Source organism: Sminthopsis crassicaudata, chromosome 6 (genome assembly GCF_048593235.1).
Source record: "Sminthopsis crassicaudata isolate SCR6 chromosome 6, ASM4859323v1, whole genome shotgun sequence".
In the NCBI taxonomy this organism is placed as follows: Eukaryota; Metazoa; Chordata; class Mammalia; order Dasyuromorphia; family Dasyuridae; genus Sminthopsis; species Sminthopsis crassicaudata.
The window spans coordinates 46900902-46919693 of record NC_133622.1 but is presented as its reverse complement, the minus strand read 5'-3'; the positions used below and the strand labels follow the sequence as shown (position 1 = coordinate 46919693).

The following is an 18792-nucleotide window of genomic DNA, read 5'->3' as shown; positions in this document are numbered from 1 at the left end:
ATTCTGGAGATAGAGTATGGGTTATGCTACTGAAAAAATCTGGCACTTGATTCAAGATATTTTATATGCTCACACATTTTTGAAAAAGCCATTTCAACCCCAAATTATAATAGAATTTGTGTTTAATTATAACATTATAGCTGCTTTTAATGGACGTACAAATAAGAGTCCAATACTTGGAAATTAAAGACAACAGTTTTGTGGAGAAATTGATTATCATTTAAAATTTAAAATATTGCATAAAATTCTGACATTAAAATTCTGGCATTAAAATACTGTATAAAATTCTGAGAAGACTTAGTTTTGAAAGAGTTTATGGTAAAATAAAACTTTTTTCCCTAAGTGAAACAAAATACTTTTTATTTTAAATATGTACTATAATAATTAACTTTTTAACAGAAATACATTCCATGGATATTCAAAAATCAATAAAAATAAAAAGCAAAAGGAAGCAAGAAAGAGAAACAGGAAAAAAATGTGGTGGACAAGAGATTCTGAGGACTCTGTCTAAAATTCCAGAACTGCCATACAATTAGGATGATGTTGAGCAACTCACTCCATCTTTCTAGTCCTCAGTATCCCTATCTCCCTTTTTGTTAGAGGTCATTAGCCTAAATAATTTAAGATCACGGTAACTTGGATCTGAGAGATGGAAGAGATATCAGAGGCCTTTCACTTCACAAAATGAGAAACTGAAGACTAGAGATATGAGGTCAGAGATCCGACATCGTCCCTTGGGCAGCAAACACTAGTCCCATACTTACTCCTACTGATTGATCAAATTCATGAAATCATTCAAACTCTGGCTAAATTCATAGCAGTTCTTTACATCAATTAAATCTTAACGTTTATATCATGTACAAATTACCCTAGTTTTTCCCCTCTAAGTTTTTAAATCCTTTTTAAAAAATGGTTTATTGTTTTGTGGATTGTATAAGAGGGTCAGAAAATTTTGTTTAAGTGTTTCAATTACAAGAGTAAGGTTGAAATAAGATTAAGGTCCTAGAGTAAGTCTGACTTCACTACCAACATCACACAGTTGAATGATTTTTATATACACTACTTATTACATCTGGGAACTAGAAAAAATTTGTTCTCACAAGTATTTTGGATAGAACAATCATAACCTAAACAATAATATACTAGTGGGAATGTTAAAATCTTACTCTTTTTGGTAATGACATTTCTTGGTAATGAAATTTTGCCTATATTCCATTCTATAGGTGATTCTATTTCATTGAACATAGACACACTATTCTTCCAATCTGTCAATCAGTAATCATTTATTAAGTGCTCATTATGTGCCAGGTTATGTTCTAAACACTGGGGGATACAAAGAAAGGCAAAAATATCATCCCTTCTCTCAAGAAGCTCACCTCCTAATTGGGGAAGCAACTTATTAACAATTAAATATTTGAGATACCAATATATATGTGTAGAAGAATACCTAGTAGATGGGAGGTTTTTATTAGTCATTCTGACTGAGATAATGAGTGGAACAACAAAAATATATTACTACAATAAGTATTCTCAGAGTAGTATAAATATTTCCTACAAGTAGAGATAGCCTCAAAAAAAAGTATGTTGAAAAAAAAAAAAAAGAGGAAGAAAAAAAAGTAAAGGAAAAAGGGGAGAAAAAGCCATATAGCTTTGCATATTGAAATAATCAAGTCCACTGTATATTCCTAAAAGTATGATCAATGTATTATTCAATAAGCATTTATTAAGCACCTTAAAGGTAACACACCTAAAAATAGATATAAGACAAATTTTAGTTAAGCACTAAGTTGTGCTGAATAGATTAAAAACCATGTGCCAAAAGGTTTGGTATAAGTAAAAAGAGTTTCATAGAGGAGATAGGGTTTGAAATTTGGTAGGCTAAACAGTCAGAGGGGTTGGGGCAGGATGCACAGGTATATGGGATGGAACACACTGTGTTCAGATAGCTAGCTTGCCATCTGCTTTGGTGTGTTCTATTTATCTTTCTCTTTGGGAATGGACTTTTAGAAATCATGCATGGCCCAAAGATTGGGGCAGTTTAATCTACTCTGCAGCCCTGGACCTTGGTATTGATTAGTTAATGTGCATGCAAACCTATGGAGCCTGTTCTATCTGGTCGTCCCCATATAAGACACAATTCACATCCCAAAAAGCTGTCTCCCTACAGAAATTTTACCCTTTTGTTTGTTATCACAGGATTAGTCTCCCTTTACTTCTTGATCTTGGAATAGTAATTAAAACTATATGACCATAGTTTCAGGAAAGTATATATTAATTGATATGGAATATGGATCAATTCATCATGTCTCATCACCCAAACTCCCTTTCCTGATGACCATTTTCCTATATGTGTTGCTTCCCTTTATTAAGTATAAGTTACCTGAAGAAAGGGACTGACTTTAATTATATTCCCAGAACTTATCACAGTGTCTGGGACATAGTAAATACTTAATACCTATTTTTAGTTCATTCATTCATTCACTCATAGGACAGGAAGAATACTGACTTGATTAAGAAAATAGTTTAAGTTTTGGAGAGTAGTGGGAAAGTAAGGGTGAAAAGGTAGCCAGACTATAGAGGTAAATTAAGTAAGGAATTAATTAACCGATGATGATGAGAAAATTAGTTCCAAAGATCTTAAAAAAAAAGAAAAAGAAAACAGCTAACCTACCATTTCGGCCATTTTGTTTCAGAGTATTTGCAGAAAGCTGAATAGTACTCCCATGGCCCATGTTTTCTGGAAATTTTAGATCTTCTAAATTCCCTTCTGTACTCAGTCTTGCAACTTCCAATTCTGCCAACAATAGGAAAGCATCAAGACAAGCTCAAAATACACTGAGAAATATTATTTTTTTTAAATTACCTTAAAAATATTTGCTGAATAATTGTGGAAATATGAATAGAAGAATTGCATGGGTTTAACATATATAGGGTTACTTGCCATCTAGGTGAAAGAGTGGGAAGAAGGGGAAGAAAATTGGAACACAAGATTTTGCAAGGGTGACTGCTGAAAATTATCTATGCCTATGTTTTGAAAATAAAAAAGCTTTAATAATAATATAAAAGAAATATTTGCTGAAATCTCTAAAATGCTTTTAAAGTATAACAAAGGAATTATGAAATCTTATATATAATTTATCAGAATTGCCAATGGCTTTTATTTATTTACAATGTACTTGCCCTCACTCACACTCAAATATAATTTTTAGAAAAGCAATAAAATATATGATATCAGACAAGAACATATTGTTAAAAAGAATTCATAAACATGAGGAATGAGTTTTTTAAAACCCATAAGTTGTCTGTCTTCTTGAAAGGCATACTTTCATTTTATATTTTAATCTAAAAAGTTAAAATCAACTTCATTAAATTCTCTAAAATAAAATTGTCAGCTATCTCCCCATAAATAATTAAACATCTTAATTTCTTTATGAGCAAAAAACATAAAGTCTATATAATTTTACTGGCTTCATTTATAAGGTTAACACCTGTATTTTGAACTAATTTCAAGAAATATTCAGTTCTCATCTAATATAAAACCAAACTTCTAGTCTTAAAAAGAAGTATCTTAGAGAATACCCTATTTGTAAAATAGAACTAAGTTCCTTTATTTAAGATGAGCTTATTCTACCATGTTCAATTTCAGAACGACAGATTCTTATCTGAAAATGCAAGTTTTCCTATGAACAGTAATAAGCCATCACCACCCACCAAAGAACATAAACTCTATAAAACCAAAAAAGCACCTTTGGCAAACCTATGAGGTTGTTTTTTTTTCTCCCTTTCCTAGTAAGAGGGAGAAATTGGTTCTTTTTGATAATGAGGATCACTTACGAATATTGTTTGTGTTTTCCCTGACTATGTCTGTCTTCAAAAGGTTATCAGCCAACACAAAAGCACTTTCCTCCACTGTGTCAAGTAACATGGTGGCTGCTCGCAACTGATCACTTGTCGTGAGGTCTCGCCATGCATTCAAAGCCTGTGGCTGGAGCAGGTTGTTAACTGTCTCCACCATTGCCTGCAGAGAGGAAGAACAGAATGACAGAGGTCTCTAGTGAGCCCACATGAGCTGTCAGACATCTGAGAGTACATGCTACCCAGCAAGCAGGGCACAGCAGTGAGCACGACTACAGCATTGTCCTATCGTCCCCTGTGACATGCTACTGCAGAAGGACTCATTATTTTCTACTGTAAACCCCATTTGAGTCTTTGCTAGGTAGGGGAAAATTTTTTGAATGACAATAAAAAAAAAAAACTCATGCTAGATTCCTAGAATCAATAACTCATGCCTCCATGTGATTGTGACCACTAAACCCAGAGTATGCTTTAAAATTGTATATTTTCAGATCAGAGGGAAAGAATTACCAGGGAAAAGGGAAAAAAAAGTTATTTTTTTCTCTATAGATCCCTGTAAACTGGTGGCCTAATTAATACAATGAATACAGTTTAAAACAAGGACTATAAGAGAGAACGTTTCTTGGTTTCATTCCAGAAAAGATAAGGCCTAGGTAAGCATATCATTTTTCTTAGCTAACTAGAAAAAATATTAGAATGGGGGAAAAACATCAAGGCATATAAACTACAAGGGGCTCCCTGTGTGTTCTGTCTGTAGAAACTTTTTTCCTGCTATTTACTATTACAGAGCTTCATAAACAGTAGGCTGTATTATATATAGTTCTCAAGGTTTTTTCCCCCTTGATAGAATCAGTAGGTACACTCTCTTATAGACACAAATTACCACATTTCACATTGCTTCATCCACATTTCTATGGTTGCAAGTCATGTACTTCCTAAGGTTTGCTTTGAGTTCTACATTCTAAACAAAAGCAACCCTTCTTCAACTAAACCCTATTTTAGGGCTAATTTAGATAAAAGTTGCAAAAAGCAAAAAATATATAATTCTCATAGTTTTAAAGAAATTTTTATTGAACCAGCTGATCACTAAGGCCCAAACTGATTAAGAAAAAATATCTAGCTAGCCATTGTGGTTAGCTATAGGTGTCATATAAATATTTTTCAGCAGAGATGATTTACATTTATCAAAAGTAGGATGGGATGGTAGAAATACCCAGAGCACTGAAGCATTTTCTTCTGGTTGGTGTTTTCTTAGTAACTACAGACTTAAAAAAAAAATCTGTTTCATAATGAAACACCTTGCTTGCCAATTAACACTAGCTTTTACAATTAATTTGCCTTTTGATAAAAGCTGTCTTTCTTGACATTTTTTGAGATGCTGAAAATCGTAGACACAAATTGTCATCAACAGGCTTTTCTGGAGAATAGTCTCTCAGCTTGCCTTTTTAATTTCCTTGCCCTTCCTCTTCCAACAAGTTTTCATGAAAATGAACAAAACAAAGAATCTCAAATGACTTTTAATTGGTTGGTAATTTTCACATAGTATCCTTTAGCTCTTCCTCTAGCTTTTTTTGAAAGCTTTCCTCATAAGAGGGAATGAATATGTCTCTCCAGATCATAGAAGGAGATCTCTCAAAGGACCACTTCTTAGGAGAAAGGGAAATGCCACAAGGGAGAATGGACAAAATAGAAGCATTTAATATCTACCCTGAAGTCAAATGGAGATCTAAAACACTCTTAGAAAAAAAGAAAATTTCTTTCTTGGGGTGTCTGATACTTTTAAATTAAGGATCTATATTCACCAAAAATATGAATATATTGAGTGAAATGCCTTCCCTTCAAAATGTAAAAATCTGATCAATGAAAGAATAGACTCTCCTACTCCTACCTCTACTACATTTGAAAGGTAAACTTTTCTTTGGGCAAAAAAAAAAAAAAATAGTTCTGAGTTCTAAATCTTTTGATTTTCTTTTGTAGAAAAGAGGGTTGGATGAGAAGATAAGATATAACTACTAACCACAATCAACTGGAAAATGTCTTAGATATTTCTACCATTATTAAGGGTCAATAATTCATGTAAAGTTGACTCCCAAAACTTCTGCTTTTCTGCTTTTTCATCATTCCTAAGCTGATCCATAAATGAACTGGTAACATAGTAACTAAAGAGATGTTAATGATTTTTCATTTACTAAATAAACATATACTTGACAATCTTTTATTAAGAAGATATAATCTATAAGAATCATTCAGATTTATGTATTTTATGTACAGTCCTAGAAATCTCCAAGTCCAAACATGACAAAAATGTTAAATCAACATTTACTCAAAGCCCAATAGATTGCTGAATCTCCAGAACCTTTCTCAAAATAGACATTTGATGAATATCTGGTGAATTGAATTGAACTGAAAATATAGACTTGCATTTTAGTCTAAAAATTTGAATTAGCTGGCACAGTGAGGAAAGTTTCAAATCCAATCCTTCCATGGAAAAGGCCCCTTTCATAGTATAAAGATAGGGTAGAGAAAACATTGAATTTTAAGTCAACTAGCTAACTAGATTTTTTTTTCATCCTCAATTAAAATTCTAGCTCTAGAAGTTTCAGTTTCCTTATCTGTAAGATGGTGAATTAGAGTAACTAAGGACTATATTCCAGATAGCAAGTACAAGGAAATATTAACATATGTTAGTCAGTTGATTATAAAATCTGTATTTAGCTCTTTGCTTTCCACCCCATCCATCCTACCATTTAGCCCAGCCATTTCCTTGCCACTGGCCACTGTTCATTACTCCTTCTGGGCAATTGTTCCAGAAACCATTCACTGATTGTTTAATCCACTGAGCTTTGGAAACTTTGCCCCGATTAGTGACTCAGAGCAAGTGCATATGTCTCTCCATTCCATATCCCAAACCATGCTTTGTATTCCATCTAACTATTTAACTGGATCTTCTTGACATCTATTCTACTTCCTAAGAACATATTGATTCCTATCTTTTCACCCTTTGCTCGGCAAATAGAAATCAAAATAATATTATTGCTTCTGGAAAGGGTATCAATTGATTCTTTTCAGTGGCTCTATTCAACATCTCTTTGACTTACCAAACCAAAAATATCCTCCTTGATCTATCAGTCATGAAATATTTCCCCCTAACGAGTGCAAGCTCTTTTAAGGCTGGCTGGAATGCTCATTTGTATTTTGATCTTCAGTGCTTGGCACAGAGTAAGCACTTAATAAATATTTGGTATTTATCCTTTCTTAGGGTGAAGAACATTGCACTCAAAGAAGTAAACCAATTTTTAGAATTCTGATTAGTGTCTCAAAGACGAGTTATTATTGCATAGTGGATACAGTTCCAACCTTGGAGTAAGGAAAACCTGGATCTAAGTCGCATGTGTCTTTTGACACATTAGCAGTTGTGTGACTTTGGACAAGGCACTTATCACCTCAATGTCCCAAATAATTGTAAAGCAAAATTGCAGGTATTTGCGGAGAGGCATTGTTAGAGAGGGTTTCCTATCTAGGAATTCCCTATTGTGAAATTATAGGTCCAGATAGAAAATAAATTAACAACTGAAAAGAATGTTTTCTGGTACAAATATATGTATATTTGTACCAGATTTATATAATATAAAATATATACATAATAATTTCTAGTATTTTCAACACTGGAACCATTTTACAAAATTGCTATCACAGTTATCACCATAAAGATAAAAAATACATGGAAAAAGAACTGGATGTGGAGTTGTAGTGGCCAGACTCAAATTTCCATCCTGACACCTTGGGCAAATCACAACTCAGGGCTTCAATTTCTGTATTTCTAAAAATGACAAGGTTAAAATAGATGAACTTCTAAAGTCTTTGCCAGTTCCAAATCCATGATCCTATAATGTTACTGAGTCTTTCAGATGAACAAACTGATTAATTTGACTTAATGAGAACAGATTATTTTGACCATTCAGAGCATTTTGCAGTTAGGATTCTATTATTTTACTCCACCCTTAATCTTTCTATGGTTGTTCCTATCTCTTATTCCCTGGATTGTCAAAGACTAATTAATTAGTCACAAATAATCTTTCATATTTACATGTGCCCTATATATTAGACTTACAGAACATATTCTTAGGGAATATAAAAATTATTTCTATTTACAAATAATATAACTTAGGCTAAGAGAGGGTAAATGACTTAAAGAGACCTAACTTTAAAATGCATGAAGATTTTATGCATTTATATCTCTATAAATTCTAAATGCTTATCCATTTATTTGTTTGCATGTTCTGTAGGTGCTTCTCAAACAGACTACGTGATTTAGTAAACAGTTTTTTTTTTCCCCTCTTTTATTGGACAAAAACATAATTACCCTTGTAAAGAAGCATCTGCATGACTTTCCTTTAGTTTAATGGAAATTCCTCTAAACGATGCTGGATTTTTTCATATTATAAAGAAGTAAAGGCAATTGTAAACTTATTAGATCATTTGGGTTGAGATGGAAAGGTTGGGTTCATTTTACAAAAGTTATAGCTAATGCTACGACATTAATTAGTGTTCAACTTCTTTAAAATAAACTAGGCAAACAGGTTTCAATAACTTTTGTTTTCTGTTGCATGTTTTTCTGATATCTAATTTATATTCTAATTTGGTGGAAAAGAAAAATTGCTTCAGAATATGCCACGTGACACTACCATTCTCTTCCTGAAGTCTCTATGCACAGTGACAAAGAACTTGTCAAATTAAGTAATAACTGTTGAGATATGCAGAATAAGTCATCAAACAACCCTGAGGAATAGATTTTAACCTGCAAGACAATATGCCTGCCAGAGAAGAAAACATCTCATTTTGCTATTTTTCTTTGCACTGGAACATGGAATAAAACATTTGATGTCTTTAAACACCAGGTCACATAACATAATGAACAAATTCAATGTTCTAAGATTAAGAATTCAGATCCCATTCATACCATTTAACTTCTTTGTACTTCTGGTCAAATTATTTTCTCCCTTCACTCTATGAGGTCATTATAAAATTAATGTAGTTCATTTTTTTTTCTTTATGAACATACTGAAATTTATGCATGCAGATTATTGTTGTCCTCTAAAGTAGTCACTGTGGGAGCCTGCAACTCAACAACTTTTCCATACTCAAAATAATTTTTGGAACTATTCTTTTCAAATGGATATCAGAGGATGTAAAAATGCATAAGATGACCTCATCATTACTCACTTTTGACCCCAAGTGATATATGCACATTGTGATTATGTATATGTTAAAAGATCTGAATGAGTTTTAATCAAACACATCCTCAGAGATCAAATATTTCCTACACCTGGGGGATATTCCAGAGAATCACCTACAGCTTTGATGGTAATCCTAAAAGAGGTCTTTAAAAAGTACTAGAACGCCACCAAATAGATGTCATTTATTTGGATGTGTAAATTTTGGTATGTTTGTTGTTTCTTTTTTAAAGTCACAGGATATTATAGTAAAGCATAGACCATAGACTTCCTGTTTTAAGTGTTCAACAAGAGTAGTCAACAGTAGCTGCTACTACTTATGGGTCTGTTATGTTTAGGTAAAATAGACTCGAAAAGCAGTTCCCAATTTCCCCATCAAGCATCATGACAGCTTTGACCTCCTCTACTTCTAGTCTAGGTCAGTTTGTCCCTCTTTAGGCAACCTAATGGCTCATTGCTCCCTGGGACTCATCACGTTAATTCTGTATTTAGGATAACTATTGGAGCTTCAAATTTCTAAACTCAAGAGACCTGCCACTCTCAGCCTTCCTTGTAGATGGGTTTACAGGCATGCACCATCACACCCAACTTTTCTTAATTTTTAACCCTCGTTTCCTTTCCTTTCCTTTCCTTTGGATTCGGTGAAAATTCATAGTCTGCTTTCTCCCTAACAGCTAACCAATCTCACCACTCACTACCGTAATTCACTGAATGTATATATGATGATAGAAAGTTACTGTAGGCTGTGAGCCTTGAGGACTAGTCAAGAATAATTATGGTAAAGAACAGTAATGGTTATTTGAATGCAAACATAGCTGTAGCTATAGTAAATGTCTACTTCTATGAGATGTTTGCAATGATTGGATGAGAATTCTTGTTAAGAGCACAAACGATCATTATTCCATTACAACAAAATAAAATTATTGGTAAAAGTTTCTAAGTGGTATTTGATTTGGGGTTTATTAGGGAGTTTTGTGAATAATATATTACAAACACAAAACAAACCTTAACCAATATTTGTGAAAAAAAAACAGTTGGTAAAATGAAAAGTTATATTGGCCAAGGAAAATAGAGGAGGGGAAACACTTCCTAGATTGGGCATACCTTTTAAACAAATCATTCTGCTTTTTTAAAAAAGGCAAATCTTCCTAGCATTAAGCACATTATCTCTTAGACAAATCTTCTGGAAAATTCATAGTAGTTAAATATATTCTCCATAAACTATTTTAGTTAGCATATTGATTTTTATGTCAGCTATCTTGTCATATGTTATTATTTTTATTTGCATGTTTACCCAAGCATTGAAATTTTGAACAGTACAATATTCCTTTTAAAAATCACATACTATTTTTTGTTGTCATTGTTTAGTCACGTTTGACTCTTTGTGACTCCATGGATTATAATATGTCAGACACTTCTATCTTCCACTAACTCTTGAAGTCTCCTAAGCTCATGTGCATTGCTTCCATGACATTATTATCCAACTCATTCTCTGCCATCTCCTTATCCTTTTGCCTTCAATCTTCCCCAATATCAGGATCATTTCCAGTGAATCCTGTCTTTGCATTACGTAGCCAAGTACTTAAACTTCAGCTTCAGTATTGAACCTTCCAGGAAATAATGTGAATTAATTTTGTCAAGTTGGTGACCAAGGAACTCTCAAAAATCTTAGCCAGAAGCACAATTAAAAACTGTCAATTCTGTAATTCTCAGCTTAATTTATAGTCCAACTGTAATAGTTATACATTGTCTTTGGAAAAACCACAGTTTTGACTATATGGTGCATTTTTGGGAAGCTAATTTCTTTGTTTTTGTAGGATACTGTCAAGATTTGTCATACCTTTCCTTCCAACGAGTAAGCATCTTTTAATTTCATGACTAGTTGGTGTCTGAAGTAATCTTTTAGTCCAAAAATATAAAATTTAACACTGCTTTCCTTTTTTCACATTCTATTTATCAGGAAGTGATGGAAGCAGGTGACATGACCTTACTTTTTGTTGTTTTTTTCCAGTTTTTAAAAAAATATTACACATCAGGCCAGCTTTATGGTCTAAACCATAATATTTTTCTATCTTTATGATGCTTTGCAGGTCTTCTGTTGTTACTTCAAAAAAATCTGTCAAACTTTATTTTTAAGGGTTTTTTTTGTGAAAATAATATTTCATCTTTTCTTCTTGACATATTTACATTACTGAAAGTTGCAATTACAGTGGGAATCAAGGGCAGTGAAAAAGCACTAAACTGAATTGGGAGGCCTACATTCAACACATTCACTGAACAGCAAAATATATTCAGAATATAAATAAGCAAATCTAAAGATAACAAATAAAAATGTTTTAAAGGCATTTTTAAATGCAATATCTTTAATTCCAGTTGACTCCTGACTACTATCATATGAATTTGAGTAAGTGACTCAAATTCTCAATAAAGCACAATATTCTCTCACTTATAAAATTGTAAAGTTGGGTTTTGGCTTGGGAATATACAATTTCATTTTCACATTTAAAATTCTTTCATTTGAAAATAAGGATGCATTTATCTCCTAACCGTGGCTTAAAAAAAGGATTATCAAGGCAACTTTCTTTTTTTTTTTTTTTTCATAGCTATCTTCACTTTTAGCCTTACAAAAGAAGAGTAGTGTTTAAGAATAGAAAAACAAAAAGAAAAGAAAAATAAAGTATATTGCCTTGGTTAGGGCATCAAGATATTTCCTTTTGTTTTAAGAAAAGTACAACATTCAGAATTTTGATATTCAAAGTTATGGAAAAATCATCAGAGTGTTTTATAAGGGACTACATTTAACTAGAAAGTTAAGGCAGATGGTACATATTTTAATAGGAATTTGAGAAAGCAGTGGACAGAACGTTAGATACAGAAACTATCTTGCATCAGATCCTTATGCAAGACCCTGGGCAAGAGGGTCAGAAGTAGAAGGAAATAAGTATTTATATAATACTTAACTATGGAACAGGTACTGTTTTAAGTGCTTTATAAATATTGTCTCTTTTTATCCTCACAATAAACTGGGTAGATACTGTTTTTAATCTCTTTTACAGCTAAGGAAACAGAAATAAAAATTAATTAATTTACCCAGATCTCAAAGGGCATCTAGGTGGTACAGTGGATAGAGCACTGGGCCTGGAGTCAAGAAAATTCAACTTCCTGAGTTCAAATCTAGCTTTACACATTGACTAGCTGTGTAACCCTGGCCAAGTCACTTAATCCTGTTTGCCTCAGTTTCCTCAGCTGTAAAATAAGTTGGAAAAGGAAATTGCAAATCTCTCTAGCATCTCTGCCAAGAAAACCCCAAATAGGGTCACGAAGAGTTGGATATGACTGAAAACTGAACAACTATTGAATTACATAGCTAGTAAATTTACTATACCACCTTACTGCATTCAAGTATCTTAATGTCACTTGTTGCTAAATGTCTCATCTGTAAAATGAAGAAAATATTATCATTACTTTAGAAAGCTGTTTTGAAATAAAGTATTTAAAGTGCTTTGCAAACTTTAGAGCGCTGTGCTGGCCATAATCAGCAGTAGTAACAGCAGTCCATTAAAGAAAGAACATGTTAATTTTTGTTTCCATCTTCTCTGAGGAAAGTGAGAGAATATTGTGCTTTATTGAGAATTTGAGTCACTTACTCAAATTCATATGATAGTAGTCAGGAGTCAATTAGAATTAAAGATATTGCATTAAAAAAATGCCTTTAAAACATTTAATATAAAAAACATCCAGTGAGAAAACTCTATGCATCAGAGCAGCTTAGCACCTTTTGATAGCTCAGAATTTTAGAGTTATCTGGGTCTCTGAAAGGTTAAAACTTGCTTATGGGTCAGAGGTAGGACTTTTAAACAAGAACTTCCCAACTCTAAGACCAACTCTTTACTTATTAGGCCACTTTGATCTATCAGAATTATGTGTGTGTGTGTGTGTGTGTGTGTGTGTGTGTGTGTGTAAGCATATATACACATAAAAGACATATGAGAGTCATCTTTTTCATACAAAAGGGAAATTTCAGCTCTCCATGTTTCTAAAAAGCATACGTAGCTGAATTACGGTAATGGAAGAATGGCCAAACTGGGATCACAGTTTTATGATAAGGACAACACAACTCAACAAAATTATTATGGTTTAAAATGTTTATTGTTTTCTTGAATGTGATCTATTAAATTGTAATTATTAAACTGGCTTAGATGTCAGGCAATTGGGCCTTGTCAAATATATCCATATAATATATTTATGTATAAACAATAGGAAGTTATAGACTTTGCTCATCTCCATCTTAATTGTGTTCATTTGAGAAAAATACTAGCATTGTTATCTTAGTCACATATCATTAAGTTTAGTGGGGTGAAAAAAAAAAAAAAAACATACGGCAAAACCAAAATGGCAGAAGCAAAGAAAGTTAAAACATTCCTTTTCCTGGCCTGGCCTAAAAGTAATCATGTAATGGTTTTAAAGTTATAGATACAACCTCCATTTTAACTATCTAGTCCAAAAGTACATGATGAGAAATTACTGAGTGACGTAAAAGCCTGTTAAACGACTCCTTAAAAAGCAATGAAAAAATCCTGCCTCTGGAAATGACCCATCACAACCTTTCTTCTTCCCAGAGGAAGTAACATTTGAAATGAGTATGTGTAGAATTTTGATACACAAGGAGAAAGTAAATATTTTGGGTAAGGATTGGTATATGCAAAGGAACTGAGGCAAAACAAAACAAAACAAAACAACAACAAAAAAAAAAAACACCACAATTGGGATTTTTCATTCACAAAGAAGAGGGTCTATGTGATATAAAAAGCAGACTATTAAACCTGGAGTCAGGAAAACCTCAATCCAAACTTCACTATTCCAAAAATTGTTACATACTGTAGAGTAAGATTTATTAGATTAAAAATGAATGTTTGTGAAAAAAAAAACCACCTTAGTTTCTTCTAAAATCAAGTTAATATCTATACTACTGAATCAAAGGATTATGGTTTAAATGAAACAATATATGAATAATCCCTTTAATAACTTGAAAGCACTATATAAATGTCAGATATTATTATTCATTTAATAAAGATACCTTTAGTGCTTTGGTGGGCTTCATAACCTGAATTTGGGGATTTTTTTCTCAGCAAAGTTAAATCATGTACTTAGGTTAGAGACAAGCTTATTGGCACTCATTCCTGGCAGAGAAATGGATAATACATTTTTGTCTAAAATGAAGGATGGATTTTTTCTTGAATTTTATTCACTAGCAATACATGGTCATCATTTTTGTTATCTAGGGAAAGTTTACCATAGCACTGGCAATGAAGTCACAGAAATGCAGGATCTCAAACTTGGATGGGACTCAAAGGTCTACCAGGGGTTCTCAAACTACGGTCCACAGGCTATATGTGGCCCTCTGAGGACGTATATGCAGCCCGCCAGGTTATGGCAAATGGGCTGAGGGTGGAGACAGAGTGTGAGCTTTTGTTTTTACTATAGTCCGGCCTTCTAACAGTCTGAAGGACAGTGAACTGACCCCTATTTAAAAAGTCTGAGGACCAATGGGACTCTAAACTATAGTTAAATAACCTTTTGGTTTTTTACCACCCCAAGAATTGATGAAACCATTACTTGAAAACCACCAGAAAGGGGAGACTCACAACTTCCTTGAAATGTCCATCCAAATCCTTACTAATTCTATGAGGAAATTTTCCCTTATATCCAAAATTCGCCTTACTTCAGGATCTCTCACTTTTTTAGTAAGTGCTTGCCCAATATAAAAGCCTTGTGCTAAGTCTGGGGATTCAGAGAAAGATAAAAACATAATCTTGCTCTCAAGAAGTGCCAAATATTCTCTAAAAATAACATGTAAAAAACCCAAGATACACAGAAAATAAATGGGAGGCCCTTTAAGAAGGAATGACATCATTAAATGGCATCTTATAGGAAACATGAAAAGTCTCCTGGAATATAGATGGGATCTGAATTTTTACAAGAAGGTCAAAAAAACTAAGACTTAGAGGCTAGACTATTGTCAACCAAGGTTGGTTGACAATAAATCTAAAGGATGGAAAATGATAATCTGGAACGTTGAGTAGTCAAGAGTAAGAGGACTAGAAAGTTAAAAGGATGGCAGATTTTGAAGACTAAATGTAAAATTTAAAAAGTTATATTTTATTCTAAAGGCAATATGAATCCACTGGACTTTACTGAGCACAGTCAGAAGTGAGGCACAATATAAGATAGCCACAGATGCACTTTAGAAAAAGATAACTTTGACAGCTGAATAGATGGTGAATTGGATTTAAAAAAAAAAAATGGAGGAAAGATGACTTAGTAGAAGTCTATTGTGACAACAGACTATGACAAAGGTGATGAAAACTTTCTCCAGAATGGTAGCTATGTGAGTAGAGAAAATTATATAAATGACAAAACTGATGCAAAATGAAGCTAGAAAGACACATAGATAAATAAGACAGAAGAACTGGAAATAAAACTAATTTTGTGAGAGTCATATTAACCTGGGGATAATTTGAAAAGTATGAATACAGACAGATTTTGGAGGAATTAAAATGAACTCTGTTTTAGACTTGTTGCCTTCAGATGTGCAAGGGATAATCAATTGATGATTTCAAAAGGCAGTTGGTTATTTGCTGGATCTCAGGAAATTGTATAAATGTAGGAATAATTTGCAAATAAGTAATAACTGAAGCTATGGGAACTGATTAGATAACCAGTCAAGACAGGATAGACAGCAAAGTAGAGGTTAGATATCATCTCTGAATTTTGGTCCCCAAAGCAGAGAGTCCTTCTGGCTGAATGAGGAATCTTGGGACTTTTGGGTGACTGCCTAATGATACTGAAATCCTTATTTATTCCTTCTCTACCATGTCTATTAAGTGATCAAATCCTTGTGTGAGTATAACTAGTTTATTTTCCCAAATTTTGAAACAACCTGGTCACCTAGGCTGATAAAGTATTTATACTATGTATAAGCAGCTTTTAGATATGGTAGGGGATAATAAGAAGAATAAGACTGATTACCTCCTCTCAAGGAATTCACATTCAAGTTAGGAAGATAAAGCATATACTAACATGTTTATAATTTGATGTATTATGTAAAAGTACAAATAAAAGAGATTAGTAGTTTTTATTTGTTTGGGATAGGAACACAAATGAGTAAGTCAATTTGGTGATAGGAGTGGGGGGTGCTTTTTTATATTACAGTACCAATGAGACTGGAAAATAACTTGGAGGTCTTTAAATACTTATATAAGGAGCTACTGAACTTTAATCAATATGAAATAAAGAGTCATTAAAGATTTTTGAGCAGGGGAGCAAAATAATCAAAACAGTATGCTGGGGAAATTAATTTAGCAGGAGGTTATAAGATATTTTAGAGGAGAGAAGGGAAGCAGGCAGATTAGTTAGAGGTTTTTAAAATGAGTCGGAAATGAGATAATAAGACTGTAAATTAAAGCTGTGCCCATAAAATTAGAAAAGAAGGAATAGCTGCAAAAGGCATTGTTGAGGCAAAATCAATAGGAATTGATGACTGACAATGTGAGAAGCAAGGTGAGAGAGGGGGTGTTAAAGATGCCTTTGAGATTTTGAGTTTGAAAGACCAAGAGAATGGAAAAGCACTAAAGGAAACAGAGAAGGAATAAGAAGCAACTGGTTGGTGGAGAAATATAAAAAGATCAGTTTTAGATGTGTAATGTTTGAAATAAGAAATCAAGGTAGCTATGTCCAAAAAATTGTTTGGTGGGCAGAATTGCAGTTTGTAAGAAAGGTTATACTTGGAGACCAAATTATGGATTCATATGTAGATCGATAATTAAAAACTATAGGAATGAATGAAATCTCTAAGAACATTATATAAGAAAAGTTACTAAATAGTTTCTATCATCTGACAACAAATTACTTCATAGAGTGTAAACAGAGAAACAAAAGTCAAATATATAAATAACATCAAACTGTGAAGTAGAATTGCTGGAAGATTTGTATGAACAGATGCAGAAAAATAAATAGAACTAAAAGAACATACATGACAATAGAAAACAATGTAAAAATATTATTAAAAAAATTCAACTCTAATAACCAACATAAAATGGAGGTCTATGTAATACTTTTTCATGGCACAGTGATAAGGAAAACCAGGAAAGAACATTTTATTCAGTTATCATATCTGTAAATTATAAATTTGTTTAATTGTTTTTATTTCTCACAAGTAAGGTGCCTATTATGAAAAGATAAAATGCATCAATGAAAATATTGTTAAAGAGAAAGATAAAATTGAGATTATGGCTTTTATAAAAATATTTTAAAGTTAGATGGTATGACCACTTCCAGTTAAAAATTACTGAGTAAAAGGCACTGGAAGCTCCTCATGATTCCAGTTTTATTCCATCAACTATCTTAAAAGAGCACCTGTTTGAATAATAATGTGAAATTGAAAAAGAAATATCAGTAAGGCCTTTTCTCCAACTTGGGACTACACAAGAAGGCAGCCTAAGAATTAAGGCCCAGGAAGAGAGATCCTGCTAGAGAAACTAACAAATATGGAGGTAAATTTTCTGCAAACCTATGATAGTATTGATAGCATGCAGAATCCTAAACAGAGGTAGACATCTTCAGAGATCTGACTGAGCTCAGCAATAATGTTTGACACTCTCTGAGTATAGTCATGCCAGAAGTGGAATCTGGTAGCAAAAATCCAAGAAATTGAGCTAATTGTTTAAAAAAAAAAAAAGGATCTAATTCAATTAAAACTACAAAAGAGAGCAAGAGAATGGACCTTGGATATGGCACAATCTATGAAATAAGGAAGTAAATATAGTGAAATGAGTATAGCGATAGAGATAGAAGACAACAAAAACCCTATGAAGAAATATAATGGGTCAAAACATACTCAAGAGATAAATCTAGAAAAAAGATTCTACAACTACAAGCAGAGATTTAGAATGTTAAGAAAAAAAAGATTTTAATACTAAATACTAAAAAAAGTCTCTGAAGAATTAAAGGATTTATATATATATATATATATATATACATATATATATGTATATATATTTAAACTGAATTTAAAAGGTTAAAAAGAACTTTAAAGGAAAGAACTAAAAGAATAAATAATAAATAGTAGAAAGTAGAAAATCTTACTGGACCCTGGAAATGAGTAGAACAAACTCATTAGAATAAGAAGACAAAGTAAAAAACAGAAAGAATCCAGTCACTTCTGGAAAAAACTCATAATGAAAATTTCCAGTAATATTGCAATTCAACTCCAGAGCATTTCTTTCTTTTTTTTTTTTTTTTTTCTCCCTGAGGCTGGGGTTAAGTGACTTGCCCAGGCTCACACAGCTGGGAAGTGTTAAGTGTCTGAGAGCAGATTTGAACTCGGGTCCTCCTGAATTCAGGGCTGGTGCTCTGTCCACTGCGCCACCTAGCTGCCCTCAGAGTATTTCTTTCTTCCTAAGGAAAAAAAAATCATTCAAGCAGAAAGACAATCTAATACTTATTACTATAGTTGGAAGAACTCATTACAATATGATATTCCAAAAGACAAAATATAAAAGTTCACAATAAAGAATAACCTACCTTTCTAGACTAGGTAGTGCATTTTTAATAGAGAAGAGAATTTTCAGCTGTTCCTGATGACAAGAATGAGTAGAAACTTAAGTTCAAATATAGGAGTTAAGAAAAACTAAGACAATTAAAC

General features: G+C 32.8%; 1 protein-coding gene across 20 annotated transcripts in view; it reads right to left on the bottom strand.

Annotated features, from left to right (window-relative positions):
- Positions 1 to 18792, bottom strand: part of ADGRL3 (adhesion G protein-coupled receptor L3) — a 1041133-nt gene that overhangs the window by 271633 nt on the left and 750708 nt on the right. For all 20 annotated transcript variants that reach the window (XM_074272799.1, XM_074272781.1, XM_074272789.1 and 17 more), the window contains 2 exons: positions 3835 to 4018; positions 2672 to 2794 (listed from right to left, as the gene is read on the bottom strand). In XM_074272799.1, the coding sequence (XP_074128900.1) occupies positions 2672 to 2794; positions 3835 to 4018 (307 nt within the window). The remainder of the gene's footprint in view (positions 1 to 2671; positions 2795 to 3834; positions 4019 to 18792) is intronic.